Genomic DNA, 27,985 nt, shown 5'->3' with positions numbered 1-27,985 from the left:
TAAAGAAAAACAATCGGGAAATCTCCCATTTCCTCTTCCCGCTCGCCTCGAGAAAGCAGCGACACTCCTGCTTCGGCCTCGTTGCCCTCTTCCACCGGCGGAGGACGAATAATGATGCCGCCGGGAGACTGCGACGACCGTGATGACATCGACGCTTTCGCTCGCTTTCTCATCACTCATCACTCCCCTCAACTCCGTTCCATCCTCCTTTCTCCCGATCCCAATCTCCATTACCCGATCGTCGTCGAGTAACCCTTGATTCTGAATCCCTCGATAAATATTAAATTATGCTTAGCGCAAAACGTTTTCATGCTTGGCTCCTTTCTCCCAGATTCGCGGAACTATTGGAATTCGATCCTCCCCTCGCTCACCTTCTATTCTCCCAGCCCTCCGATCACCTCCCGCACTTTGATGAAGCCGCTCGTCGCTGCCAGGTACTCTTACTTTTATGTTGTGTCCTCTCCTTCGATTTGGCAGTTGTGTGTTTTTGTCCCTTACTTAGGCTCTACATTGTTTGTGACAGGATGTCATTCTTCAAGAACCCGATTTTTCGGGTCATAAGTCCAGCAAGAAGTATCACGTTCATATCAGAATCAGCACAGCAGGATCCCCGCTGGAATCCCCAGGTCCACGGCTGTCCTAATTTTGTTTTGTTTTTTTTTTCTTTCCTAGTGTCAGTCCTCTTGTTTAGTAGATGAAGCTAAAGAGGAAGATATTTTGGTAGTGCGTCTATGCTCTTTTCTTTTATTGAATCTTGTCTATGTATAGAGACGTTTCCAAGCATTGGGCGGGTGAGGGTTAGGCATCGAGGAATCCTTCTCACTCTCAAGGGGACTGTTATCCGATCAGGGGCCATAAAGATGATTGAGTGGGAGCAGATTTACGAGTGTAGGAAATGCAAGCACAGGTATGGTTAAATATTGTTCAAAACTCACCTTAATATATTTCCTTTGTCTGTGTTGTGTTGGGTGGTTGTACCTAATATACATGTCATTTGCCATGTAACTCACCATGAGATTGACACACTCTTCTTCCAGCTGACAATTATTCTCCTAAGTTGTTATGTGAAGAAAATAAACTTTGTTCCATTTTAGAGGAAGCCTTACCACACCCAGACATGTTCTGCTGCTTGTGTACTACTTAATTACTTATGGAGTATATCCATTAGTTCTGGTGATCAATGAGTCAGCAAAAAGGAAATAACTCATATCTGTTTCTAACTTCTCCAAAATTATGCTATTCTTTCATGCGGTTTCATGTGGTGCACAAGAATGCATAACCTTTCAGCAAATTTAATATTGAATTATACATACTAGTCTATATTGTCTTTTTAAAAAGGCTAGTTAGTTACATTGAGAATTGAATCTTGTGACTTCATGTGATGGAAATTATCATACTTTCTCTACTGGTTAAACTTCTAGCTTATAGAGTGGACAGTCTCTCTCTCTCTCTCTGTATATATTTCTGTTTCTAGAATAAATTAAAGTTGTTATAGTATGTACGTTATTGTTGTGTACAATTAGGTTCAAAGTTCATCCTGAGCTGGAATCTGGAAAGTCCATAAAACCTCCCACCTCTTGTCCTTCTCGGGTATGTTCTGTTAAATCATCTTTTATTTCTTATATCAGGCTTTCCGATTCATTTATTTTCATTCTCTTAGGTTGTAAAGTTATGTTCTGTGGCATGATTGAATCAGCTCAATTCATCTTTTTGTGTGTAGCAATAATATACATGCTATTCACATAAACATCTTGAGAATTCTGCATCTATTTCCTTTAATTACACTACTCACAGTCACCTGTGTTCTTTCCAACTGATGATGGTACAGTGGTCTGAAAAGAAGTTACCTTTGCTTTTGCAGAGGTCTAAGAGTTGTGAAGGAACCTACTTCATACCTATAGAAGACAGTAAAGTATGCCAAGATTTCCAAGAGATAAAAATTCAAGAAAGCACACAACTGTTAGGTGTTGGATGCATACCACGTTCAATTTCAGTTATTCTAATGAATGACCTTGTTGATATGGTCAAAGCTGGGGGTAACACAAAGCATTGGCTCCTTATTTTCAATCTCAGTTGTCCTGTTTTTCATTTAACTCGTTTTTCTGTTAGATTTTTCTTTGTTATCTTTGTAGATGTATACATTAAAATATGATCAAATATGAGGCATCACACAGTACTTTACGCAATGACACCAAATATTTAGTACTAGTCCATATGATTTACCAGTGTGTGAATTATGGATATCTGACAGAAAATGTGAGTTAAATATTCAAACTTTATAGGCTCCATAACATGCAAAGAATTGGCAGACAACTTAGTTAGCAGATGATTGACAATTCAAACTTCAACATTAAAATAGTATGAACAATCTTCAAACTTTAACGTTATAATAGTATGAGAAAAAAATCCATTTTGCCCTCCTAGTTCCCTCATTTTCAATGATGTCATTTTGCCCCCACACTTAAAAACCTTTGTCTAAATCCCCTTCCCTCGTCACTAACTAATAGTGGCCATTATTTCTGACAGTCACACATAGCATGTGACAGGGAATGAGGGGCTAATTTTTGATAGCTTACGGGCATTCTATGCCAGTTTTGTCACTTTTCATGGCTCAATATGTTAGTTTGTGGTCTGAAAATTAATGATTTTGGTCACTTACCCTCTGTTTGGATGGAGTGAGGGAATGCTCATTAAATGAAGGGGAAGGGAGGGGAAGGAAGGGGAAGTGAGGGGAAGTAAAGTGTTTAACTTCTCCTTGTTTGGGAGGGAGGGAAGGTTCATTAACGTAACATGTGTTACTTTGTTTGGGAGGAAAGGAAGGGGAATAAAGGTTAAATAGATAAAGTTACAAAGATACTCTTACTTTTTAAATTAGACATTTTTCATAATATTAATATTTGTTTTATAAATATAAATTAGATATTTTTAATAATAAAATTAATTTTTTATATTATCATTTAAATTAGTTATTTTTAAATAAAAAATTAATCTTTTTATACTATTCATAACAAAACAATGAATTATCGATAATCAAGTAATTAAATGAGAAATAATGAAAATAATGATTCTAGAAACTTTAAATAAAAAAATTTGAAAGATAACGCTAAATTCCTATTCTTTAAAAACTTATTAAATTTTGATAGAAAAATTAAAAAATAGTAGATATCCTCTTAAATTTTGATGACAAAAATGGTTTCTCCCTTCAATTCAGTTAGAAGACGTGTCGGAGCCCCTCCTCTAATAATTTGGCAACAAACGAGCTATGAAGAAGGCAAGGAAATTGGACTCCGACGACATAGCAAAATTAGAAATTGGAACATTTCTTAAACTATTAAGAACAGGGATAAAATTGGAATAAAAAATCTTTTGTTTTCCCTTCCCCTTCCTTACACCCCAATTCGGGGTGTAAGAAAATCTCTCTTTCCATGGGTAACGAAGGTTAAAGCTTACCCTTCCTTACCTTTCCTTCCCTTTCCTCACTCCTTCCCAAACAAGGTTCAAAGTTTCCCTTCCCCTTATTTCCCCTTCCTTCTCCTTCCCTCACCTCCTCCCAAACATATCGTTAGGGACTGCCAACACCATTAATGGACAAACTAAAAAATTTTGTTCCAAAAAACCTAGTTAGAGAGGCATATCATGATTTTTTTCACCTAAGAAAACCTTATTATCATGAAAAATTCTACTGCAAGCTGATTTGCAACTTTCAGTTGTTGGTAATCTGTGTGACTGAGCCTTCGTTAGTTGTCTTGGAGGGGGTATTTTGACAAGGTTTTCAAAATTTGGGGTTAAATGATAATTTTAAAAGTATTCCTGACTACAAAAAAAAAAAGTAGATCCGCTACCTTAGCTGCCCCCCTAGTGTCGGCCCCACAGATATGGAGGGAGGTAAATGCAAGTACACAGGTCATAGACACATGGTGGGGTAAACCCCAAGTCGTCAGCTCCTGAGAATTGACTCTTGGCCATTACGCCCGAGATGCCATGCACACACCTTCCACGCTACGCCCTGGGGGCATATTCCTGACTACAAAGATTGCATGATGAGATGATTGTGGGAGAAGCCAGACATTGATTAGCATAGACATGCATCCAGCAGGATGCAGTTATTTCTCTGACATTTCAACTTTACAATAACTGATCTGCCATGTGGTATCATAGATTTATCTATGCTTGACATTCAGTCTATACATTCCTTGTCAAAATCAAAGTCGCCAGATGACCAAATATTTGTACGTACAATAAATGGGAAGATACTAACCTTAAAGTCAAATTCAATTGATGACTCATCAGTGAAAAATGCTATTTCAAATTTTGCTCCATACCTTTCGTACCTAGTTTCTCCTCCTTGTGGAAGTAATGTACTAAAAAAAAAAAAGGCAGCCTGGTGCACGAAGCTCCTGCTATGCGGGGTATCAGATAAGGATCCATTGTACGCAACCTTACCCTGCTTTTTGCAAGAGGTTGTTTCCAGGATTCGAACCCGTGATCTTTTGGTCACAAAGCAACAACTTTACCATTGCGCCAAGGCTCCCCTTCTGTGGAAGCAATGTACTATTTGATAAAATAAGCAAGTTTGACTTAACCAAGGTAGATCATGGTGTAAGTTATCTTCTGATGTTTTGCAAGTTAATGAGAGTTTATTTACGTTAAATTCTAATGATGTGAGGCAATATCCTAAAAGTTTTTAAGGAAATAAATTTGAATATTTCACATTTAAGTTTATCAATAAGAAAGGAAAAAATTAAGGAGGTTTTTTCTTGATTTATGATTCAACTACAAAAAGTGATTAATGAAGATGTCCTTTTGTAAGAAAACAGATGTTGGGTTAAAATGCATATGGTGTCTGGATTTTAGTGCAGTTTTTGCATATCTTAGGTTAGTAGAAAAATTATATAAGACAATCATATGATCAACTGTCCTTTATGGGATGGAACATTGAACAATTAAGAAGCAATGCTTGCAAAATAGCTAGTATATAATAGGTCATACAGAGAAAAAAGACATGTTCACAGAACGTTATAGCACCCCATAAAAATAAATGAGGAAATAAATTAAGATGGATGAACTTGTTAAAATGACCAATAATTCAATAGTTGATAAATTTATTAGAGTTGAAAGTGTGATGTGTAGAGGAGGTTAAGAAAACTTAACTAGAATAATTACTAGGGTTTCCAATAGTCTGGGTATGGCCAAGAATGGCTTACATAGAGAACAATGATAGGATCTATTTGCTTCAAATAGTTGAGTCATAAGGCTTCTTGTTGCTTATGTTATGTACTGAGCGAGTATGGGTATGCTTACTTGTATTGTTGTTTGCTCATGTTATCTTGCTAAATATGCTAATGCTATGTCTTAAAATATTTACTGCTTTTTTCTCATGGCTTTAGATGATGTAATAGTAACCGGCATTTTGTCAGCAAAGTGGTCTTCAGATTTAAAGGATGTCCGCTGTGATCTGGACCCTATTTTACTTGCTGATTTTGTAAGGTAAATATAATTTTGTATTTTTGGAGTAATCTGGTCAGGACAATTTTAGGATCAATATGATCTTATTCCATTTATCATAAATTAACAAGCTGTATGGTAGTCATCAGAACTGGATTACTATGTAAAGTGTTTTTGTAAATGTTGTTCTAGATTTTAATTTTTCTGTGTCACTTTGGATTATATATGATATATCTACTATTCATAAACAATAAGCATTGGTTAAAATTGGGCAGAAAATCTACATACCTCCTCTTATTATGTAGAGATATTACATCTTTCTAATTTAAAAGCAAAAAAGAGAATCGGTAAAATAGAAGTATTAAAAAAAGACATTTGTATATCTTTTTCACTTCTCTATACAAAAAATATTTTTATATTGAGGATACTTGATCTTCTCCCATGATAAGGAAATAAATGATGATGAATATTTTCCATAAACAATATCAAGAATAACAACAACCAAGTCTTATCCCACTAGGTGGGGTTAGCTATATAGTTCTTTTTATGCCATTGAGTTCTATCTCCTAGTATATCATCATCTATAGTTAAATAAATTTTATCTTGTTTTATTGTTGCTAACCAAGTCTTTTGTTTGTTTTCTTCTTCCTCGTTTGATATGTGTGTTTGTCATAATTTCACATCGCCTAACTGGAGTATTTATTGATCGTCTAAGTATATGCCCGTACCATTTTAAACGTGTCTCTTGGAGTTTTTTCTCAATAAATGTAACTCCGACTTTCTCTCTAATGTCTCATTTCTTATTATGTCCATCCTTGTATGTCCACACATCTACTTTAATATCGTCATTTCTACAACTCTCATCTTCTGCACATGCTCAAGTCATAGCCCAACATTCAGCTCCATATAACATAGCACTAACTGTGGTTTTGTAGAACTTTGATTTAACTTTTAGAGATACTTTATGATCACATAAAATACCCGACGTTCTCCTCCATTTCAACCGCTTGTATTCTATGTAAGACATTTTTTTCAATCCCTCCATCGTTTTACAAAAATGATCATAAATATTTAAAGCTCTTGGTTCCGCGCAACTCATCATCTGCTATCTTAACAATTGTCTCATTACATCTAATATTACTAAATTTAAATTTCATATATTCTGTCTTTATTCTACTAAGTCTAAAACCTTTCCCTTCTAGTGTTTTCTGTCAAGATTTTATTCCATAAACAATATCCTTATAAAAAAATTGAAACTGGGAAATTTTTTCAAAAATAAACAATCTTAGTTTTATTCTTGTTTTGACGTCAACCCAGGACCTCCACTTGTGATATGGATCTGCATGAGTTGGAGTGTTGAATCATGTTGACTATTAGCTGCAACAAATACTACTCATCAGAACTGGTTTTGCCTTGCACAGGCTGAGACTAAAGCCCATACCCGTGTCATTCTGGTCTTGGTTCATGTTCCCTGTAGGAACTTAATCACCTTTAGTGCTTGATATCTAACAGATCGATGGGTCTCGTGTTTTCTTTTTCTTAATTTAGCAGAAAAGGGAGGATGTGTAAGGCAAGTTAACTATGATTTCTCCTCAATTATGCCTGTTGTGTATCATGTAATAGGTTAGGCCTCATTCTAGATTATCTTTTATTTTTTAACATGTATATTAATATAGGAGGGAACGGATAAAACAAGTATGATTAATTCCTTGATAGCAAATCCCAAGTAAACTGAGATTGGTGAATTTTCTCCCTCCTAGGCTAACTTATATCTCATTTCCACCATGCATCTTAGGTAGGCCGAGAAGAGTGCATCACAATGTGCAGGAATACATCAAACTTGTGCTACTTGCTAGTGTCAAAAATCAATTCCTGCAGCCACTTTAACTCCTATAATCTCTTTTGGTTTCTGTTGAGACATGAGTTGACCTTTTTATGATTTATTGAAGGCCTTGCTTTGCTTGACAAAACAAGATATTTGTGGTCATAACTTGTTTATTTGAGTTTGCATGATTTTGCCGGTGCCTTATTGTTACATCTGAAGTCCATGTCACCAACAACAATCCATTTTTCACAATGCATTTCTAGACTGAATATTGCAGCCGTACAAGTGGGTAATAGCAGGGTGAACTAGAAAGTTTGGGTAGAGCTGGATCTAATGTTGGCTAGGCGAATATACTATAGAGTAACTATGAACCCTCTAGACCACTAAGACTATCCCCAGTAGGCGCTGAGAGGAGATTTGTAAAGCATATATTCAACTTGAATTTTTGATCAGTCGAGCATATAGTAGGAAAAAAAAACCCACAGTCCATTGAGTTTTCTGATTAGTTGAAGTTCTATTCAGCTTACCACCTGCAAACAGTTGGTGAAATTCTGGGTGTGAATGCGCGGGAATGCATTTGAGCTGTATTTCTACCGATAAGCCTGCCAAACACAGGTTTTCCTTCAAGTCTAAATACTATCATATATGAAATTGTCTAAGACCTTTCCCTGTTATCCACATACTACTCTTTTCGTACAACCTGCTCATAGGTCGTTTATCTTGAGTTTTGTGAGCATGCAAAGATCTAAAGGTGTTTTATGTCTATGGTTACCTATGACAACATATGCTAGAACATAGGTTGCAATGGAAACTTGTGTTGATGCCAAGAGGCGCAATATAAAACTCTCAGTTAGCATTAATTACACACAAGCTGCAATGATAGCATCGAGTACCACTGATCAATCAAAACATGAGCCATTTTGAGCCTATATCCCTTTCTTGATGGAAGGCAAACTCCTTGCTGAAGCTTTTTTCAGTCATTCAAAATTTATGGTACCCCATCCTAATTCATTGGGTAGATGTCTCTTGAAGGTGTTTGCACAAGCCTCAATGTCTGTCTAATTGACACCTTAGATGTAATTGACACCTTAGACGAATGGTTTCCTTTCAAATGTAACATGTGTGCTTACTAGATTTGAACTTATGAAGATTATTAGATTTAATTTTTATGGTAATTGAAGTGACTCATATGGTTAATTATAATATTATATAACAATTAACAATTAATTGTCTCTATATTCTTTGCAAGGTATTTTTGTTGAAAGATGAGATAATGCATGATCTTTCTATAATGTTCTGAAGCTAAATATAAATTATAAAATATGCTTTTCAATTGTAGAATCTTAAGATCTGTTCCTAGGAAGGATATTGATCTGTTGTTGTTGTTTCCTGAGAAAAGGATTGTGAATGGATCAGAGGACCATTTGGTTTTCTAGACCTTTAGAGTTGAGACCAGATTACAGTAGTTCAAAAACATCTAATTTGATACACTCGATAGAGATTGACCTTACTGCATTACAAGTTTTATCAGTCAGTTGATACACTCAAACACTCGATAGAGATTGGACCCTGAAATTTTGAAACTCCACACCCAAGGAACCCTCGCCAAATCTGCAGAGGACAAAGTGAGTCCGGACTGCCTGATGAAAATACAATGGAGCATCTTGCAATATAAATAGCATACATCCAAGCTAGAGCAAAAGTGCAAAAATTCCACTTTTTTGACAGTATTGTTTGAAATGAATGATCTTTTGATCTGTGCTTGTTAAAGATTTTGTGTGTGTTTCCTGAATTTGCACAATAATTTGTTTGCAGACGAACAAATGATCTGAAATCTGAAATTGACATACCTGATGAAGCAATTAAGAATTTTGAGCAATTCTGGTCACACTACAAAGCTACGCCACTTAGAGGTGCTTTTTGAGATGGAAATATTCATGTTATTTATATGTTGGCATCTTTATGTTAATGTATTTCTATGTTTGCTGGTCACAGGAACTTTATGTTAATATATTTCTCAAGTTTGTCGGTCACAGGAACTATATAGTAGGCATGAAGTATAAGCATGAGTTATCTTTAGTGATTCCATTTATTTATATAATAAAGCTTAAATTGAACTTTATTAATGTTATATAAGTGCAATGCTAAGGCACATGAGATAGATCTTCCTGGTTTGTTTATCATCTCAAAAGCCCTTTTTTCTCTGTTGACATTCTTGAGAGAGATGTGGATAATGCTATTCTACTACTGGACAGGAAGATGGCTTGTGTTTTATGTTTAGATTTGTTTATCTGAATTAACGGGCTGCTTTTGTGATGTTGGGCGGAAAGCATTGTGTGCAATTCCATTTTGAGGAGCAGAATTGATAGACAACGGCTGAGAGATGGGATATTTTAGCTGAATGAGGAGGGAGAGTTTGTTGAAACAGAAGGCGAGGGAGGTGCTTTGCAGACTTCCCTGAAATGATAGGAACCACAGTTTGAGGTGGATTTGTGCACCAATTAAGGAAGACAACAAGCAACATGTATGTGGTTGGGCTAATAACATTTCACAAGAAAATGAAAAAAATTCTCAAGAAATTTATAGCATAGATTGAATGAGCTAAACAATGAGATGGGTCCCTCTATGTTTTATAACAAGGCGGTCTCATACGACAAAATATGTGAATTGTATTGTAACTAGTAAAAGCAAAAAAAAAAAACTTTGGCCCAAGTAGAAATAAAAAACTAAATTATTAGTCTAACCCAATTTATTTTATTTGACTGATTTTTCTTAAGGTGATCTATTGTATATGCATCACACTCCTGTTCATCAGAGTGCATTTTAGCAGTCGTCTTTCACTTTGATACATCTACAAAACTATGTAGGAAGAAATGCCATTCTACAAGGAATCTGCCCACAAGTTTTTGGTCTGTTCACTGTGAAGCTTGCAGGTGAAGTAGAAATCCTGTATTTCAATTTGTCTCCATACAAGAAAAGAAAAAAAAGGCCAACTTGCTTATTTAAAACAGTTTTGCAACTCAGTTACTCTGACACTGATTGGTGGTGTCCAACATGTGGATGCTTCTGGAACGAAGGTTCGTGGAGAATCTCACTTGCTTCTTGTTGGAGATCCAGGTAAATGGTAACTTTACTCTATGGTTACTGACTTTTGTTAATTGGAGAGCAATATAACCTTTTATGTTACAGAACACTTACTTGAACTTTGACGATTTAAGCTTGAGGTTTAACATTTGTTTCATTCTCTACTTTTTAGCATCACTAGAATGTTTACATATTTTGTCACATCCTGTTGTATCTTTGTGTTGTTTTTAAAAGTACATTAGCTATACAAAATTGTATACTGCACCTTAAACTTAAAGGACCCCGTAATATCAGTTTTAGTTGAAGTTAAGAAGGATCAATAACTGATTATTCATCCCAAAATCTTAAGATGTTTGGAGTACCACCTTGCACATGTATACTCATAGTACTTATCCTCACGCATTGGCATGTGGAATTTTTGTAGATTTCTTTAACAAATTTATGTTCTCTTCCTTATTCTCTTATGTTCCTCATTATTCCCTCTAAGTCTCTTTAAACTCTTTTGTACCTCTAATCTTGATCATTGCCATCATTCAGAGGATCAACGAGGGGGCTAAATGAAGGATCACAATCACTTATCATGGATCAACCAGAAGATTTCTACAAAGAATGCCATGGATTTATAGGTCTCAGATCCTTTCTTTCTTGCTAAAACCTTGTTTTGCAGGGGTCCTAGTACTCCAAAGAACCTCCTGAAAGCACTTCTCAAATTAAGCTCCTAACCCGCTTCTCTTTCTTGTTAACTCTCTCTCTCTTTCACATATTGACACACCCAAACCAATAAATAATCCGTCTGGACCTTGTTAGTGGATACTGAAGTTGTTTCCTAATTTAGCGTACATGGTTAGGCATCGCGTAGACTCAGCTTAAGTCAATCAAACCTCATGCATATGAAGTTTTGGTGTTAAATTCACATGATACATCCTCCATTCTCACTACCAGGACCCTAGAACTTATGCCCCCGTGCATAAATTATACTATAAATTAATGCAGAATCAATTCTTTAATAGTTAAAAAAGCTTGGACACAACTTATAAAATATGTATATGTTAGTGCAAATAGTGGTATGATTTTTATAGATGCATTTGTTAATCCAGAAAACAGAGACGAGGCCATGTGATATATGCGCTTTTAGTGCACATGCCATGAGTGGTATTGTGGGAGGTGTCATGGAATAAAGAAGAATCTAGAGAACTTAAGGTGAGTTGAAATTGTTACTTCTGATAGACCCAGATGGTTGTCTAGAGTCATTTGGTTTTGAATCATATAAATATTTCTATTCAGTTTTTATCAACCACGGTGCAGTTCATTGTCACATGAGTATGTGTGGTTCTATTTCTTCTTTGCATAGCTAAATCCTATAATTCAGCAGTTTGTGCACTGACAAAATTCTTACTGTAGTGTCTAGGAATTTCCACCCATGTCATATCATTTACTTCACAGTTGTATCTAGGCCACTATTTAGATAAGTTTGATCATCCAGGCTTTTGATATGTTGCCAAGTAAACTGCTAACCAATTTCACCTTGAATTGCAATCTAAGATTTGACATTTCTAGACCTGGTTTTAAACTAACACTTGTGCAACTGTTTATGACTTTTAATTTTATAAATAGATTGTAATTGTTTTTTTTTGTATGCTTGATTTGGAAAGTTACAAAATGTGCCACCACTATCAGTTACCTTTGTATTTATTTCTCTTAAATCTAAGATTATTATCCCTGTAAAACTCAAAGTCTTGCATGTAGTCCCTAGTGTTGATGCGGCGGAAGCGGTTTGGATCACTAGAGGGGAGGGGTGAATTGTGACCTATAAGTTAAAATCGATCTTTTTCTCTTGCTAATGATTCAACAAGGACACACATATTAATAGAAAAATAAACACAACATAAAAAAAAGAGACACGAAGAATTACTTGGTTATAACCCTCAAGTTGTTAGTCCAAGACTATGAAGAGCACTACGAATATTTCCTTCTTCGAACACAAGTCGTAAGCGGAGAAGCCCCGTACAACAATTGAGCACTAGAGGAAAGTAAAGAATTGAATACAAATACAGAGAGTTAAACGAGTGTATTGTCTTAAACTTTGAACATCATTCATCCTTTTATAGCCTTCGTGGTTGATGTGATCGTTTGTTGACGTGGCACCTTCTAGGCGCCTGGACTCGTCGAACTCGATCCACTTGACAATGATCCACTCAACGACTCTGGATGACTTCGGGCATTCCGGGCTCCTGGAAGGGATCCAGGTGCTTGGATTTTGTTGACGTGGACATTGTCTTGATCCATTTCGGCAACAACTCCCGCTGACGTGGCCACAATCTAGGCGCCTAGAGTCCGGGCACTTGAAAACATTTCAGGCGCTTGGAATGGTCAACTTATGAAGTTGATCTTTTTCTTCTCCGGTCGTCGTTAACTTGATTTCGTTCTTCTCGAGTAGTCTTTCTCTTAGCTTCTCGTCCTTCGGATGCAACCTTGCGTCCTTCATGCTCCAACAGAGTACTCTTTCACAACTCCTCGTATTTCAGCTGCACCGAGCTCGTCACCTCATTTCCTGTGCCATTCTTCTCGCCCACCTACATCTTTTTTCGTCTCTGATGCTCCTTAGCCATCAGGTCCCTATATGTTCTTAAACATACATATTAGATCTACAAGGTCTAACTTAATCCGTGTTATATCATGGCTAGACCACTTGGGCCTTACAATCTCCTCATTTTTTTATATGAATCAATATAGATTAAGTTAGAGTAAAAATAAATAAAATACAATAAATATTTTCAAAGTAGCAAAGTAACAAATATTAAAAACTCCCCTTAGAGTTATGCATTTTTCCTTCTAACTTTTTTATTTTCCCCTTTAATCATATCAAAAATTGTTTAAGTGTAAAAAAAAATTAAAATTTTTACCAGTTGTAGCCCAAAATATTTTCTATCATAGAAAATTAATTTTAATTGCTTTTTATTTTAAATTTTTAGGATTTTCTTTGAACAATTATTAAAAAATATTAACAAGTCAAAAATTCTGAAATTTTAGATCATTATAGGACACATGTCATATTTTTACAGAAAAATAATTGTCATAAAAATTTTTGTCCAGTTTATTCGAAAAAAATGATTTATTCATGCATATCAAATCAATCATATTTAAAAACTAAAATTTCCTTGGTTGACCAAAAAAAAAATTCTAAATGATCAAAATAGATTTTGGTACTCTGAATAAATTCTTACGATTTATCAAATATTTTTGCAGGATCCAATATTTTGATACTTTTCTAATTGGGCCCCTAGCATTTTGAAAATTAAGTTTTGGTCCCCCTCTTTCAAATTTTGTTATGTGGTTCTTTTCTAAATTTGCTTTAAGGGTTTCTACTTGTTTCCTTAATTTTGTATTTTCATTTTTAAGGTTTTCAAAATCTTCTTTTGCGCAAGAATTGTCCAACTTATTTTCTAAGTCTAATTTGACCTTTTTCAATTCTATGCACCTATTTCTAACTTTGCATAAGGAACTAGAAAGCATTTTTATTGCCTCGTAAAGTTGATCTTAGGGTAGATTATGTATCTCACTTATCATTTCAGATTCGTGGATTGATGCTCCCCCTACATGGTTGCTTCACCTAATGAGTTGTACCCTTCATTCTAATGAGTCACCATCATTGCAAGCCCCACTATTTGTTTTGACTCCGAATCTTCTGAGGAGCCGTCTCAAGTTGCTTTTAGATTCTTGGATTTATCTTGTGTAGGCTTCTTGTCCTTGCCCTTTTCTTTGGTCTTCTTGAACTTGGGGCAATTGTCCTTGATGTGACCTTCCTCGTTACAATTGAAGCACCTTACCTTCCTTTTCTCTTTTCTTCTTAACAATCTTGAAGCCGGTTTCTTATCAAGCTTATTAGATTTAAAAAATTTCTTCATCTTCTTTACTAGATAAGCTTCTTTATCTCTGTCCAAAGATGTGTCAGATTTTGAGTCGTCCTTCTTGGCTTGTAGAGTGTGTCGTGGTTCGTCATTCTTGTTTCTTTCATACCTGCACATGTAGATTCGTGTAATTCTATAGTTGAAAAGAATTCATCTAAACTACTTACCTCGAGAGTCTATTATTGATACCCATTCTTGAGTTCTTGGAAATATATTGAGTGCAGATCTAAGCATGTCTCGGTTTGTAATTACTTCTCCGAAGTTGCTGAGGCTAGTGAGGATCTCTTTTAACTTTGCATGTAATTGCGCTACTTCTCACCCTTTTCTAGTCGAAGGTTGCTGAGTTGATTTCTGAGCAGATCTCGCCTTGCCAACTTTGCTTCCAAGGTTCTTTTATGGAGTTCTAGGAACTTCTCCTAAAGATCTTTGGTAGAGTCGTATGCGCCAATCCAGTTGAGTTCTTATACGGGTAGTACGCTTAGCAAGTGAAATTCAACCTTATGCATAAACTCATCTTGTTGCTTTTTGGTCCATTGTTGTTCGTTGATTTCTACTCCATCTTCATTCCTGGGCACTTTGAAACCATGGTTTATACAAATTATAATTTCAAAATTAGTCTTAAAAAATACCTCTATTTTCTTTTTTCTCATTGTGAACTCGCCCTTGAACTTAGGTGGGTGGATGTTCGATCCGGCCATTCATCCCGATCTAGTTGCTTAGTCTGTGGTTAGTCCTTCTAAGCAGTTCGACTCTGATACCAATTGTTGGTACGACGGAAGCGTTTTGGATCGCTAGAGGGGAGGGGTGAATTACAACCTGTAAATTCAAACCAATCTGTTTCTCTTGCTAATGATTCAGCAATGACACATATTAATAGAAAAATAAACACAACATAAAAGAAAAGAGGCACTAAGAATTACTTGATTACAATCCTCAGGTTGTTAGTTCAAGACTATGAAGAGCACTACAAAAATCTCCTTCGTCGAACATAAGTCGGAGGCGGAGAAGCCTCTTACAACAATTGATGAAAGTAAAGAACCAAATATAGAGTTAAACGAGTGTGTTGTCTTAAACTTCGAACATCTGTCCTTTTATAGCCTTCGTGGTCGATGTGACTATTTGCTAGCATGGCACCTTCTAGGCGCCTAGAAGTAGTCATGGCACCTGGACTCGTTGAACTCGATCCACTTGGCAACGACCCGCTCAACAACTCTGGATGACTTTGGGCATTCCAGGCGTCTGGATTTTGTTGACGTGGACACTATCCTAATCCATTTTGGCAATGACTCTGGTTGACGTGGCCACTCAATCCAGGCACTTGGAATGAATCCAGGCGCCTGGAGACTCTGAGCGTGGAAATGTTCCAGGTGCCTAGAATGGTCAACTTGCGAAGTTGACCTTTTTCTTCTCTGGTCGTCCTTAGCTTGATTTCGTTCGATTCAAGTGGCCTTCCTCCTGGTTTCTTGTCCCTTGGATGCAACCTTGCCTCCTTCACGCTCCACCGGAGTACTCTTCCGTTGTTCTTCGTACTTCAGATGTACCAAGCCCATCGATTCCTTTCCCGCGCCATCCTCTTCGCTCACCTGCTTGCGTCTTTTGTCGTCTCCAATGCTCCTTAGCCATTGGGTCCTTGTATGTTCTCCTAAGTCCTGCACATTTAGACATACAGATTAGATTTATAAGGTTTAACTTTATTTGTGTTCAACTCACATAAGAATTGTGGCTTACCACTTGGGGCTTACAGCTAGCTTTTAATCATCAATAGTTGAGTATAAGTTGACTTTGAGTGAAGATATTTTAATTGTAAAACTGAGAGTAAAACCTTTCGTATTTTGTGTTTTATTAGTAAGAATGTTGAGAATTTCTTCTTTTTGATTTGAAATAACTGGTAACTATAATTAGTTGAGTTTTACCATCCATGCTTAGGAGGAAGACATCTGTGGTGTATCTTTACGCTTAGGACACATATGGTGTGCAATTTTTAGCATTTTCTTTTGGGGAATCTGCATTTTCTGATCTTTGCAAAAAAATAAATAAATAATAATAATAATAATTAGGTCCACAAATTTAGGATAGGAGGCAAATATCTTAGTCTTCTTTATATTTAAATGTCAATCAAGGTCAGTAAGTTATTTCATGCACTACCCTAATTATGCAGGTACTGGTAAGTCCCAATTTCTAAAGTTTGCGGCAAAGCTAAGCAACCGATCTGTGATTACTACTGGACTAGGCAGTACCAGTGCAGGCTTAACTGTTACTGCTGTGAAGGATGGAGGTCTTTTTTGGTTCTCATGCAGCTTATTACCTTTTGTAACACCAGATGAAATTTTAGAGATCGGAGTTTGTTCTTTTTACATGTTTTCTTTGATGAATATGATATTTTTCAGATTCATGACACATTCAAGTTGCTTATGACAGCTCAAGCTGTAAGGTTCTAACAGTTGCAACTTAAAACTAAGATATTTGTATTGATGGTACACTTGATAATTGGAAAACATTTATCATTGCTATCCTGAGGGATGATATTTAACAAATATAATTCAGGTAAATTGAAGAACTTGGTTGAAACTGATATTTAAGAATACAAGCCAGGTAAATTGAAGAACTTGGTTGAAATTGATCTAACAAGTTAAACAAATGATTTCTAGCTAACTTGGAGTTGTTTGATAAAAACACAGATTGTAACAAATATGTCATCCTTATTACTTTCTATATTTTTTCTTCTACTTTTATTTTTCATCTTTTTGTTATTGTTCTTTTAATAACTTCTCAGTTGTCTTTCTTTTTAACTTTCTCTATTTATGTGATCTTTTCATGATGAGTTTTAGCTACCAACAAAATACCTCACAATTATAAGTCAGAATAGCTTGAAGGCTGATATCTTGACATTGCATTAGCTAATAACTACTTTTCAGTGGTTGGATGTCCTTGTGTGAAAGGAATTGCTTGATAACTTTGGCTGTGACAGAATATTGTCTGAACCGAGCTTTTTGCATTTAGTTACTTAAGACTTTGGCTGAGATAGAATATTGCCTTGCATATATTGTAAAGATAGAATTATGCAGAAACCATGTATCTTAAATACCAATGAGGGACTAAATACTAATACTTCTAACAAGATAGAAGGGACAATATTGATTTTTTCTTTGGTTACACAGTTTGTAACTTGTGTCGTAGCTTAAAATTTTCTCAAACAAGGAAATTAAAATTTCTCTAAGCAACTCATCCTCGTAAGAGTTCGTGTGCTAAATGTCTGCTTTTGTTCCTACGTCAATCTAATGTCTGTCTTGAAACTTGAATCACACTTCTTGTTTTACCTTATCTTAAATTGGAAGACTTATCATAATATCATATGCCTATTTTTTTTATTTAGGCATTCTAAGACATTCCTTTGGGAAGTTGTATGGGAAATGAAAACTTTGGAATACAATTTCCCTTAAAATGAAGAAATATATAAAATTGTACTTACAAAACTACAGGCTGAGTACCACTATATTCCATAAGATCTGATCTCAGAGTTACTATTCTTGTGACCAGCCGATAAAATTATTTAAACAAGCATTTAACAGTTTATCACTGATTGGCTTGGTTTGTTTTCATGTAATATGCAATAGTATGTTTATTGTGAATGTATATCTTTAACAATGAACTATTTTGTTCTATGATTCTTTTGAGTTTATAGTGAAAATAGAAACATGAAGAATTATATATTGCAGATTAAACATGAACAATATGTTTAAAGGGATCGATCCAGTTTCAGCTATCATTATAATGTGCGTGTATTATTGGTTGACCTCTGTGCAAAGTTTTACATATGAAATTCATTGAAATTTATGTGGGACTTATTCTCTTGTTATTTTATACTCGTATGACTTGTGCCATCTCACATGGATGCTTATTGGCAGGGGAATGGATGTTGGAGGCTGGTGCCCTTGTCTTGGCTGATGGAGGGCTTTGTTGCATAGATGAATTTGATAGGTTTCCTTTCTTTTTATCATCATTTTTCTTTATTTAGGTATAATTTTAAAGTAGACCTTTTCTTTGGTTTATTTTTAGTTCGTCCCTTGCTGACACTGTCGACTGTTTTAAAATGGGACCTTTATTAACTTAATATCAAGAACATCTTCTTTTGTGCTACCTTATTCTGAAGAGGTCTATGTGGAACAAATTCGTTAGCTTTGTTGCTCAAGTCGAGACACACCTAGTGTGGCATGCTTAAGATATTTTTAATATGATCTGAAGAATTTATTAGATTATGGTTTGAAAAATTTACTTCTGCCATTCTTCACTTTAAAATGAATAGGAAGTATATCTCTCATCATTTCACCTCACCACTTAAAATGTTAGAGGAAGGAAGTATATCTCTCATCATTTCACCTCACCACTTAAAATGTTAGAGGAAGCGCTTCTTTACAAACGAACTAAGATAATGTACAAAAGAACTTGAAAGTACAAGACTTAAGTGTGTAAGAAAGGAAGCTTGGAATTGAAATTTAGAGAGCAAACTTACAGAGAACTCAAAGTAAGACTTGTGTCGCGAACTCGACTTGTGTCTTGCAATGAGATTTCTAAGGACTTATATAGAGGATGAATGGAGAATCAGGTGCTCATTGGGCCCCATCGCCATTCTGTCATCTCCCCTATAATAGTTCTTTTACAGACAAACTAGTGGTAGGCTTACTTAGCAACTAGTGGTAGGCTTACTCAGCTTCTTATCCTTTGAGATAGGTGGACGGCTCCCCGGGGCTCAATCCATCGAATCAGGGGAAAAGTTGCCTTTATTAAAGGAAATTGTACAAGTCTAGAAGACATCCTTTTTCTATATAGATGATATCATTATGATGATATAACAAGAAAAAAAAACTTGGTTAGTAATAATAAAATAAAATAAAATTGATTTAAATATAAATGATGATATAATAGAGGATAGAGTCCAATAGCGAAGAAGGATCCATATAACTGACCCCACTTAGTGGGATAAAGTTTGGTTGTTGTTGCTATATTATCACTTGAGATGATTTCTTTGGGATCACATTGATTGAACCATCAACATTTGATATTGAATACTCTAGAAGACATAAAAACTCTCGAGTACTTTTCTTAGATAGAGCCCACTTAGGAGGAAACAGTTATACTTGTCAAGGGAAGTATGTGTTTTATATGCTAGAGTAGGCTGGTATGCTAGGAATGGTTTACCATGTCAGGGATAGTGTAGTAAGATGCTAGTTTCCTATGATCCTATTATCTAAAGTGAGCTGAGTGATCGATTTTTCAAACAAATCTCGTTCTCAAAGAAAGTATGTCGTATGTTCCTTACTGTTGATTTATCCTCAGTAAAGAAAATGATATGAGCTAGCTGAATTGTCTAGAATATAAACTGCCTAGGAAGTAAGAAAGTTACTATGATCAGCATATGTAGGGTCTGGAAACACTTGGATCTAGAACTTAATGCTGGTAAACAAGTTGAAGGGCTTGTGGAATTGCATCCATTGTCTTTGATGTATAGCATGTTTTTACAGGGCAACTCTTTAATGCCAGTTTTTTTTCCTGGTTTGTCATTGTCCATTTATAATTTTTATCTTGTGGGATACAAGAAAAGTCATGAGTTGATAATTCCTATGTATGCAATTTTAGCATGCGAGAGCATGATAGAGCAACCATACATGAAGCAATGGAGCAACAAACTATCAGTGTGGCAAAGGTATCTTCTATTCTCCTTTTCTCAGTTACATGATTTCCATGGCCATCTTTTGCCTTGGGGAAATGATGAAGTTGCAAAATTATGCCTTAGGAGATCAGAGTTCAAGTTACAGACAAGGACCATTGCTTCTTCACTTTGCAATAGTCAACCTGTTTTGACTTACCCTCTCAAGAAGTCCCCCTAATGGGTTAGAGATTCATCCAATGCTACCACCTGGGATAGACACCCTTTGAGATAACTAGCATTTGTCAATAGAGAAAAGAGCAAAATTTCTCCTTGGAATCTACGGAAGGAAAGAACTTTGATGTTAAACTTGCTTGCCATTGACAAAAATGCATATATGTACCTTTCACATCTCTTCATTATTACTCAATCAACTATCCTAATTCTAACTAATGGGTGTGGCACTAGAGACTGCTTGTGTTGCCATAAATGCCTCAGCCAATGATTGTACAAGACTAAATCAAAGGTCATGCATTTGTTTTGCTCTACAAAGAATTGTGGTGCCGTGGTTTTCCTATAAATCTATAACATGTAAATGATGAGTTTTATTTCTTCTCCTCCTTTGTTCTTTCTTAATTGTCCACCATGGACTTATTGATGTAAAGGTCTTGCATTTGTCTCACACTAATATGGAATTTGATTCTTGAGTATGTTTAGTTGCTCCTGAGCATGAGATTTAAAGTCTATGAATTGCAGCCTCATAGGTTGTTCTTTTCAGTGGATGATGACGGTTGACTTTTGATATAGATAAAGCGATAGAAAGTAAAATGCTCTAAATAGGTAAGAGCAGCAAAAGATAAGCATATAACGGGAAGAAATTTAATATAATTTCCTGAAATTCATCAGTAATGGGAATTTCAGAAAGACAATGCATATGTTAACAATCTGATTAATGGCGTGTCTGGGGTTGTCATGGTCAAAATTTTCTATTTTGTATCCATTATCATTTTAAGATTCAAATCACCATGGCGTGATTTAGGGATTAGTTGTCAACACTATAACTAGTTGAAATCAACCATCAAGGATACTGCAAGATTTGAGAGTATTAATTGAAATAAATGTCTTAATTGTCCTTATTGGGAAGATATTGTTTCGGTTCTGGCAATATATATAGTTAATTGTTCTAATTGATAAATCAAAACATTCCTTGACTGTACACATTTGAGATTAACTCTTTCTTTATTTTTCTAGTTTTTTTTCTATCTTTTCCTTTTTAAATAGCCCATATCAGTTAGATAATTAATTATTTTGAGGTACTCCAGGTATACAAGGTCTAATACTTATTTAAAATTGTGAGTTTAAATTAAGTACTGTTTTGTTTAACAGGCTGGTCTCGTGACTACTCTGAGTACCAGGACTACAGTATTTGGTGCAACTAATCCGAAGGGACAATACGATCCTATCCAACGTATGTCATTTCCTTATATTTTTTAAAGCAATTTTGCGTTGGTTCATAATCTAGGACATTTAAACCACGCTCTGGTCAAGTAGTTGTGATATATGAAGATATGATCTTTCTTTGCAAATCTAGTCTGATTTTATCACAGCTAATGTTTCACCAAAATTACTAGTGTTGGTCTCAAGGAAGATTAAGTCAGATGTTAAGTTTTTATTTTCTGTAGATCGTGTGTTATTATTGAAGTAAAAAAAATATGAAGAAATAGCTTCATCTTTGCTCGTGGTATTCATGACATTATCAATATCAGGAAATTATTCATGAGTATTGAACTTATTTCCGTCTCTCTTTGGATATCTTTGTTAGGTTCCCATAATTTTCATTGAAGCATGCATGAGTGTTATTCATAATTTGTAATTTGTATATATAATTGTATTGATGTTTTCTTTAAAATTTTGATTTTTAAGGTATTGTCTAATGTTTTCAGCATTGTCTGTCAATACAACTCTGTCTGGACCACTTCTGAGCAGATTTGATATAGTTCTTGTTCTCTTGGACACCAAAAATCCTGAATGGGATGCCATCGTATCATCTCATATTCTAGGAATTGTGAGTATCCTTCTAAACTATGATAATTAAGGAATTCTTTTCTTACCTCAACACTACGTGTTGATACGATGATATCTATCTCCAGAATTTCTGTTGCTTTAAATCTTCAGAATGTAAATGAGTTTGTGTGTTGTTGACTATCTAGAAAGGAGAACCAAGAAGTGAAAGTGATGAACCTGAAACAAATATCTGGTCATTAATGATGCTTCGGAGGTACATTTCAAAATTTTTGATTCTCTGTTTATACAATTGAAGAGAAGATTGATCAATTAAATGTGTATGCTTTCTGAACATTTAGGAGGAAAAATATTCAGTGCCTTCAAAAAGGCACTGGAATAGCTACTTGGTGTAATTAAATTAGTATATACGGAAGAGTAGATGACTATGCATAAATGTGAAAGGGGGCATGAGATATGGAAAATTCTGTGCATGATTGGTTATTCTCGAAATTTTGTTGATTACTGCTTTGTAGGATGCATTAGTTACATCAAAATGAGATTGAAAACATATTCCAGGCATTTGTAATAGAGCTGATCAATCACAACGGTGTTTTTCTTTTCTTGATTGGTCTAAGATTTTGTCTTTCATTAACTGAGGGGATATTGCAGGTATATTTACTATGTGAAGGAACATTTTAAACCTGTGTTAACAAAGGAGTCAGAAAGAATTATTTCAAGTTATTATCAACTCCAACGAAGATCTGCAACACATAATGCAGGTCAGTAGGGAATATTTATGCGTTATCATAAAACATTCACTTGCTCTGAGAAATATATGAATTTGTAGCTAGGACAACTGTGCGAATGCTTGAGAGTTTAATAAGGTTGGCACAAGGTATGTTAAACAACAATTTCCTTTAACTTAAATATTCTCTATAATATGACTGTTTTCTGTTGTAGCACATGCAAGACTCATGTTCAGAAATGAGGTTACTCGTCTTGATGCTATTGCTGCAATATTATGTGTTGAATCATCAATGACAACATCAGCAATTGTGGACACCGTTGGAAATGCTTTGCACTCCAACTTTACTGATAATCCTGATGAGGAATGTATCCTTCACCACGTTCAATCACCTTATGTATTTATTTTGAATTTTTCAATCTTTGCCTGCCTAAAGAGTGCTAGTGGCAATGGTTCTTGAAAGCTAAAATTCTTACATTTTCCATGTGATTTTCTTTCTTATGGATTAAGATTTTGTTTCTGTTTTTTGGGTCATAACATGGTTAGCTCCTGATTTGGTGTAGATTAGATCCAAGTATTGAATTTCCTTTGCCAAGTCGTGGATTTCTTGACATGGTATAGATGCAAAGCAAGAGGAGTTAATTTTGGAGAAGCTTATTGCGGTAGAATAATACAAATAGGACAAGGTACATGCAACTTGCTCTCGGAAGAAGGCACATGCAGCAGTTGGGCCTCTGTAGAAGACTGGAGAACAATGAATTGGTGAAATTCTGATTATAAAAATGACTTTGTATCATTAGATTATGTAGTCATACCCTGTTTTAAGTATACTTATATTTAGTAGATAATTAAGGGGTACTCTTTTACCATCCGATTAACCTGATTTGGAATTAAAAATGGGGCAGGGATTAAATCGTGACGGACGCATTGGCACAGTTAATTTCATGATTTATTTATTTTTTAAATATAATTTGGAGATAGATTGTGATAGACATTTGAGATGAGCGAAATGACTTGGTTGGTTCCGTTGAACCTTGTGCCACGTTTGTTGTCCCTCTTGACCCTGCTGCTGCTCTCACTGCGTAACAATTCAAAATCACTACCAATGGTGCAGTGGCACGTTCATTATAGGATGTGGAATCCAATGCAGATGTCTTTTTATTTATTCACTATTTTCTTTCCTGCCATTTGATTACGATAGCTACCCACTGTCGCGGTAGGCCGGTACCTACTCCATCGTTGGCCGATGCAATGTGATGTGATGCATTATGGACCACAACTGGATGGGATTGAAAGCCTGGAATTTGCCACTTCTAGGTTTTTTTTTCTTTAAACTTTGTGGGTATTCGCATGGCTTCATGAGTAAACTAATCGATGATAATAACTATTAAATCTGTTAATTTATGTGTACATGAATATAAATAGACATTTAAAAACTCCTCTATACTTTGAAAAAAAGAATGACATGATCAAATTAGTATTGATAAAAAAAATTCCCCACATCAATTCAAATAATTATTTATATACATTCTAAATTCTAAAACATCTAAAAAGGAAAGAAATTCTGATTAAAAGAAAAAAAAATAAACATACTAAAACTCTAAAATATCCTAAATAAATTTAAAATCTAAAAATATAAAAGACATAAATTATCAAAAATATCCTAAATACCAAATTCAATAAAAATAATAAAAAGATAAAAAAATTATTTTTTCTTGTCCCGCATCATTCTTCTCATTGTGGAGAAAATTTACTCTCGAATTACTGGTCATATTATTATCAGAAGCGATGTCGACGCGTTGCGATCTTCTTGGTGTGATATTGCAGAAAGTTATTAAATCCATTGATTCACATATGAATATCAGAAATAATCTTCTAAATTTTATTCATTCATGTACAAATATCATAAAATAGAAAACCAAAACTCGTCGTTCTTGAAGGAGATAGTGAGTCAGCGACTGACTCCATAAGATCAATTTCGCTCTGATACTAAACTAACTCAACAAATAGTTATCGGTTTCGTTGATTCGCGCAAGAATACTATAAGTGACTATCGAATTTGTTAATTCGCGCATGAATAGTAAAAATAACCTACACTTTGTTGATTCAAAGGGAAATACTAGGAAATAAGAAAAATACCATGTTTCAAAAAGGAGACGACGACTAAAAATATGAATTATGACACTTATATAAATCCCATACTCTAAGACTCGAAGAAAGGAAAGAAATACTCATATATAGACCTCAATTTTATCTTTTATAGAAAGAAAAAAAATTACCAGAAAAGAATTTTTTTTAAAAGAAATCCTAATTAACAAAATAGGATGGTAACATAAATAAATCCTAACCCATATATATCAAAAATACCCTAAATACTATAAAATAAAAATTATTAAAAATAGTAAACATATGTTCGGAGTCTTAGTTGAGGGTTTAAACGGTAGATTTTGGACTCGAAATTTGGCGGTTACTAGTTCCCCTTAACAAACGTAGATATTTGAATTCTGTTCTGCATGCGTGACCATCGACAGAGTCTAATTCCGAGTCACAAGTAAAAAGTTATGACTTTTAGAAGATTGCGTTGTCAAACTCGCATCTGTTCATCAATCATCTCTTGAACTCATTGCTCCATATCACAATCAAAATCGTAGTCAACTCGTTGTTGTCTTCTCGTCGACATGCTTTTACAAGAATGACTTGGCTCTTATACCAAATTGATTCGTGCACGAATACTGAAAGTGACTATCAAATCCGTTGATTTACACAGGAATATCGGAAGCGATATTCTAAATATATTAATTTGTCCACACATACTAGGAAATAAACATCCAAAAACTACTCGAATTTCTAGGGAAGAGAACAACATGACCGAATCAATATTGATAAAAAAAATCCCTTGTATCAATCTAAATAATTATTGATATAGACTCTAAATCCTATGACCCCTTATTTAATAAAGAAAAAAATTCTAAACTTATTAAAAATAAAAACATCCTAAATAAATTTAAAATTTTAAAATATAAAAGATAAAAATGATAAAAATATCTTATATATCAAACTTCATAAAAATAATAAAAAGATAATTTTTTCCCGCATCACCTGTGTGTTTTGATTGGCTTGGACCTCAGAAACATTATTTATCCCATGGTTAAATTATTTTCGGTTTTTAATTTTATTCATTCTTGACATTAGTTGTCAAGAATTAAAGATCCATGACACTTGTAGTTTGCCTTTACACGGTAAAAGACGATTCATTCATCTCCGTGTCATCGTTAACTCGTCCCTAAATTAACACGAAAGAAGTAAATTATGAATGACTACTAGTTATTAGTACAGATAATCAAGACATAAGGAAAGACATATTCAGACGCGTCAAATTTCGATTCCTAAATCTTATGTGATAATAACCATGTTTCAATCACCATATCATTCTGAAAGAACCACTTGTAGTTTGTCTTTAGCATTGACGCATGGAGTAAATTTTAATTTATTTGGCTGCTTTCAACAATATGAATGAATAATGTGGGTGTTTATTGTAACGGTAAATTAGAGAAAAATTTTCAATGGTAATCATAACTTTGCATGCAATCCCCATACCTAAAAAACTTTGTTTCCACTCCCTGCATGCAAAGTATTACTTGTTTCAACTCCCTCATGCAAATATTGATACCTAAATTGTCCCTAAGATTTTTTAGGTACAAAAAGTCCAAAATTGAGTACAAAAAGTCTGAAAACGAGTATAATTTTTCTTAAAGTCAGTACTTTATATTAAAAATCGAGTATATTTTCTATCAAAATTATCCCTCTTATTTTTTAGGTATAAAAAGTCTAAAAATAAGTATAATTCATGTTAAATTCAGCACTTTACACTATAATCCAGTACTCTATACTAGGATCGAGTATATTTTCTATTGAAATTAACCCATATTTTTTAGGTATAAAAAGTCAAAAATTGAGTATAAAAAGTCTGAAAATGAGTATAATTCTTCTTAAAGTCAGTACTTTATATTAAAAATCGAGTATATTTTCTATTAAATTTAGCACATTAAACTAAAATCGAGTATATTTTGAGGTGAAAAAAGAATCGTACTCAATTTAATAGAAAATATACTAGATTCTAATTTAATATACTGAATTTAAGAGGATTTATACTGATTTTTGGACTTTTTGTACCTATAAATATCATGGGCAATTAGGTAAATATGTTTGACTGGGGAGTGAAAAGAAAGTTTTTCATGGATGGAGACTGCATGTAAAATTGTGTTTATCAATGGGGAGTACATGTAAATTTACCCTTATTGTAACTTATTAAGCATCATTCGAAATTTACATTACCATTTTATCTTGCAATGTACGGCAATTTACCAACAAACGTATCCAGGTGTTTAAATTTACCAAAAGGCATTCTATACTTTGGCAATTACTAAAAGACATACTAATTTATTTAATTTTTTCATTTTACCCCTCTGGTCAAATGTATGCAACCACAATTTCTCTCCTTCTCTCTCCACTCCCTCGCTCAACTCGCTCTCTCTACTATACGTGGAATCGGACTGGTCACTTAAGGGATAGCCAATAAATCTAACTAGGATTATCATTTTTTTCGTGGAAACCTAATCTCTCTCACTTATCGATTTATACTACTCAAATTTATTTTTTTTCGAAACACCTTCACAAGGAAAGACCAAAAATAATAATGGATAACATATTTGAACTACTAACCACCTCAGAAAATCCACAGGACCTGAAATGAGTGCAATTGAAACTTTATAGGTTAATTAGTGAGTTTTGGTTAAAATCCACTGATTGACCTAGAGAGCACCGATTTCACCCATTTTAGATCTTGTGGATTTCTGAGATTGCAAGAAGTTCAAATATATTATCCATTGTTTATTTCAGCTTCTTTGAATGTATGAAAATGTTATTGAAAGAATTGATTGATATCTTACAAACGTTAGACCTGATATAAAATACCACCTTCGGAGAAACTGAAATAAATAATGGAGGACATATTTGGATTCCTTGCAACCTCAATAATCCACAAGACCTGAAATGAGTGCAAATAGAGCTCTCTAAGTCGATTAATGAATTTTGACCAAAATTAACCGAAATCCCATGTTAGGCCTAATATGAGTTCATATCAGGCCCATGTTGGACCTGATATGAAATGATATCAGGCTCACGTTGGGATTTCGATCGATTTCGATCGAAATCCATTAATCGACATAGAGAACTCTGATTACACTTATTTTAGTTCCTATGGATTCCTGAGATTGCACGGAATCCAAATATACACTCCATTATTTATTTCGGCTTCTTCGAATGTGGTA

At 34.6% G+C, this 27,985-nt stretch overlaps 1 protein-coding gene across 3 annotated transcripts; it reads left to right on the top strand.

Annotated features, from left to right (window-relative positions):
- The first annotated feature begins 21 nt into the window (after positions 1-21).
- Positions 22-23,524, top strand: LOC122051171 (probable DNA helicase MCM9). Of its 3 annotated transcripts, none has more exons than XR_006131395.1 (20): positions 22-248; positions 332-434; positions 524-626; positions 769-907; positions 1,524-1,590; positions 1,862-2,036; positions 5,388-5,487; positions 9,086-9,183; positions 10,138-10,203; positions 10,295-10,387; positions 16,421-16,537; positions 18,168-18,240; positions 19,897-19,963; positions 21,293-21,374; positions 21,850-21,971; positions 22,117-22,184; positions 22,580-22,689; positions 22,758-22,794; positions 22,871-23,023; positions 23,277-23,524. XR_006131395.1 is itself a non-coding variant. In XM_042612154.1 (20 exons), the coding sequence occupies exons 1-20, from the start codon at positions 112-114 to the stop codon at positions 23,324-23,326; spliced, it is 1,971 nt and encodes a 656-aa protein (XP_042468088.1). In that variant the 5' UTR covers positions 22-111; the 3' UTR covers positions 23,327-23,524. The 3 variants fall into 3 exon arrangements, 2 of the variants coding, with proteins under 2 accessions (XP_042468088.1, XP_042468090.1); XM_042612154.1 differs by having other exon boundaries at positions 22,758-22,805; XM_042612156.1 differs by lacking the exon at positions 22,758-22,794.
- Positions 23,525-27,985: the final 4,461 nt, after the last annotated feature.

This window comes from Zingiber officinale, chromosome 1B, assembly GCF_018446385.1.
Source record: "Zingiber officinale cultivar Zhangliang chromosome 1B, Zo_v1.1, whole genome shotgun sequence".
Lineage (NCBI taxonomy): Eukaryota > Viridiplantae > Streptophyta > Magnoliopsida > Zingiberales > Zingiberaceae > Zingiber > Zingiber officinale.
Note: the sequence above shows the minus strand (reverse complement) of the source record. Positions and strands in the feature narration are given on the sequence as shown.

Bases quoted from the DNA above. Each gene is read 5' to 3' on its own strand.
- LOC122051171 (XM_042612154.1), top strand. From the start codon at position 112: ATGATGCCGCCGGGAGACTGCGACGACCGTGATGACATCGACGCTTTC. The intron at 22,185-22,579 runs GTACATTTCAAA...GGGATATTGCAG, and splicing joins TCATTAATGATGCTTCGGAG to GTATATTTACTATGTGAAGG. The intron at 23,024-23,276 runs GTATCCTTCACC...GACATGGTATAG, and splicing joins TGATAATCCTGATGAGGAAT to ATGCAAAGCAAGAGGAGTTA.